The sequence below is a fragment of the Lupinus angustifolius genome, unplaced genomic scaffold (genome assembly GCF_001865875.1).
Source record: "Lupinus angustifolius cultivar Tanjil unplaced genomic scaffold, LupAngTanjil_v1.0 Scaffold_244_52, whole genome shotgun sequence".
In the NCBI taxonomy this organism is placed as follows: domain Eukaryota; kingdom Viridiplantae; phylum Streptophyta; class Magnoliopsida; order Fabales; family Fabaceae; genus Lupinus; species Lupinus angustifolius.
The window spans coordinates 1-1,186 of NW_017727283.1; the positions used below are offsets into that span (position 1 = coordinate 1).

The window sequence follows — 1,186 nt, forward strand, 5'->3', positions numbered from 1 at the left end:
GTTCCTTTTCATTTTACTATTTAAACTGGCCTTCTCATTTCATATTTCAACTAGTATTCCTCCGTTAGCAACCTCTTCGTGTCTGTCTTGAACTTCTTTTGCTCTCTACACTGCAAGTGCTTGCATTGTTTCTGTGCTTTACTTTTGTTCAGTTCCTCTTCGTTGTTGTTTGGTGTGTTGAAGTCTTGGGTCGTTATTGGCGGTTGGATAATTCTCGTGTTGTAGTCTTACCCCTTTTCCCTTTTGTTATTTCTTTTACCTCTCTTTCTCTCGGTGCATCTGCCGGATTTTCGGGTGAGTTTTTATATAATTCTGGTTCTTAAAGAAGAAACTCTGAACATTTTTGGACTGGTAAATCTCCATCTCTTTTCTTTTTTTGTTCTATGTGGGAGTGATTTAAGTTTTCTTTTATCTCTATCCATTTATTAATTATTATATCCTAAATTTGTCACATTTCCTTCACTTAAAAAACCCAATTATTTATCTTTCCTAACTCTTATCAGAATAAATCCTTTACCATTTACTTCAAAATCTCTTTTTTATAAGAGAAGTACTGTTTCCCAGTAAGCATATTCATATTTGTTATTGATACCTGAACAGAAAGCTTAACAAAGCACAATTTCATTATTTTGCAGACGATATGGAAGAAGCAGCTGATTTTCGTGATTGGAAAGACTTATTACCGGACCTACAAGGGGCTATCTTTACCCATCTTTCTCTCGAGGAAAGACTGTCAATTGTGCCCAGTGTATGCAAATCATGGGCTAGTACATTAGCTGGACCTTACTGCTGGCAAGAGATTGACCTTGAGGAATGGTGCAACCAAACTGAGCCTGATAAAATTGATCGAATGCTTGTGTTGCTGATCACAAGAAGCTCAGGATCCCTTCGCAAGCTCACTGTTTCTTGTGTCCAAAGTGAGAAGACATTCACTTTCATTGCTGAAAAGTAAGCAGAGAATTGCACATTTTATTTCGTGTTTGCTGCATTTTGGAGGAGGTCTTATGGTTAAATACTTCATTGTTTATTATGCTTATTGCCAAAAGTAGAATATAAATTATATTGTTTTAATACCACAGATTCACATTCAATTATAAAAAAACCAGTGTCTTTACTCAGTTATGCTAACATTTGCTTTGTCATGCATCTTGAATTATAAAATCAAATTGATATCTTTCTTATGTGG

General features: G+C 35.2%; 1 protein-coding gene across 1 annotated transcript; it reads left to right on the forward strand.

Annotated features, from left to right (window-relative positions):
- The first annotated feature begins 74 nt into the window (after positions 1-74).
- Positions 75-1,163, forward strand: LOC109340773 (F-box protein FBW2-like). Its single transcript, XM_019578512.1, has 2 exons — positions 75-294; positions 636-1,163. Exon 2 carries the CDS (start codon positions 641-643, stop codon positions 950-952), a length of 312 nt encoding a protein of 103 aa, XP_019434057.1. The 5' UTR covers positions 75-294; positions 636-640; the 3' UTR covers positions 953-1,163.
- The last annotated feature ends 23 nt before the right edge of the window (positions 1,164-1,186 follow it).

What these genes read in the sequence shown, in the direction of transcription:
- LOC109340773 (XM_019578512.1), top strand. Translation starts at nt 641, where the DNA reads ATGGAAGAAGCAGCTGATTTTCGTGATTGGAAAGACTTATTACCGGAC.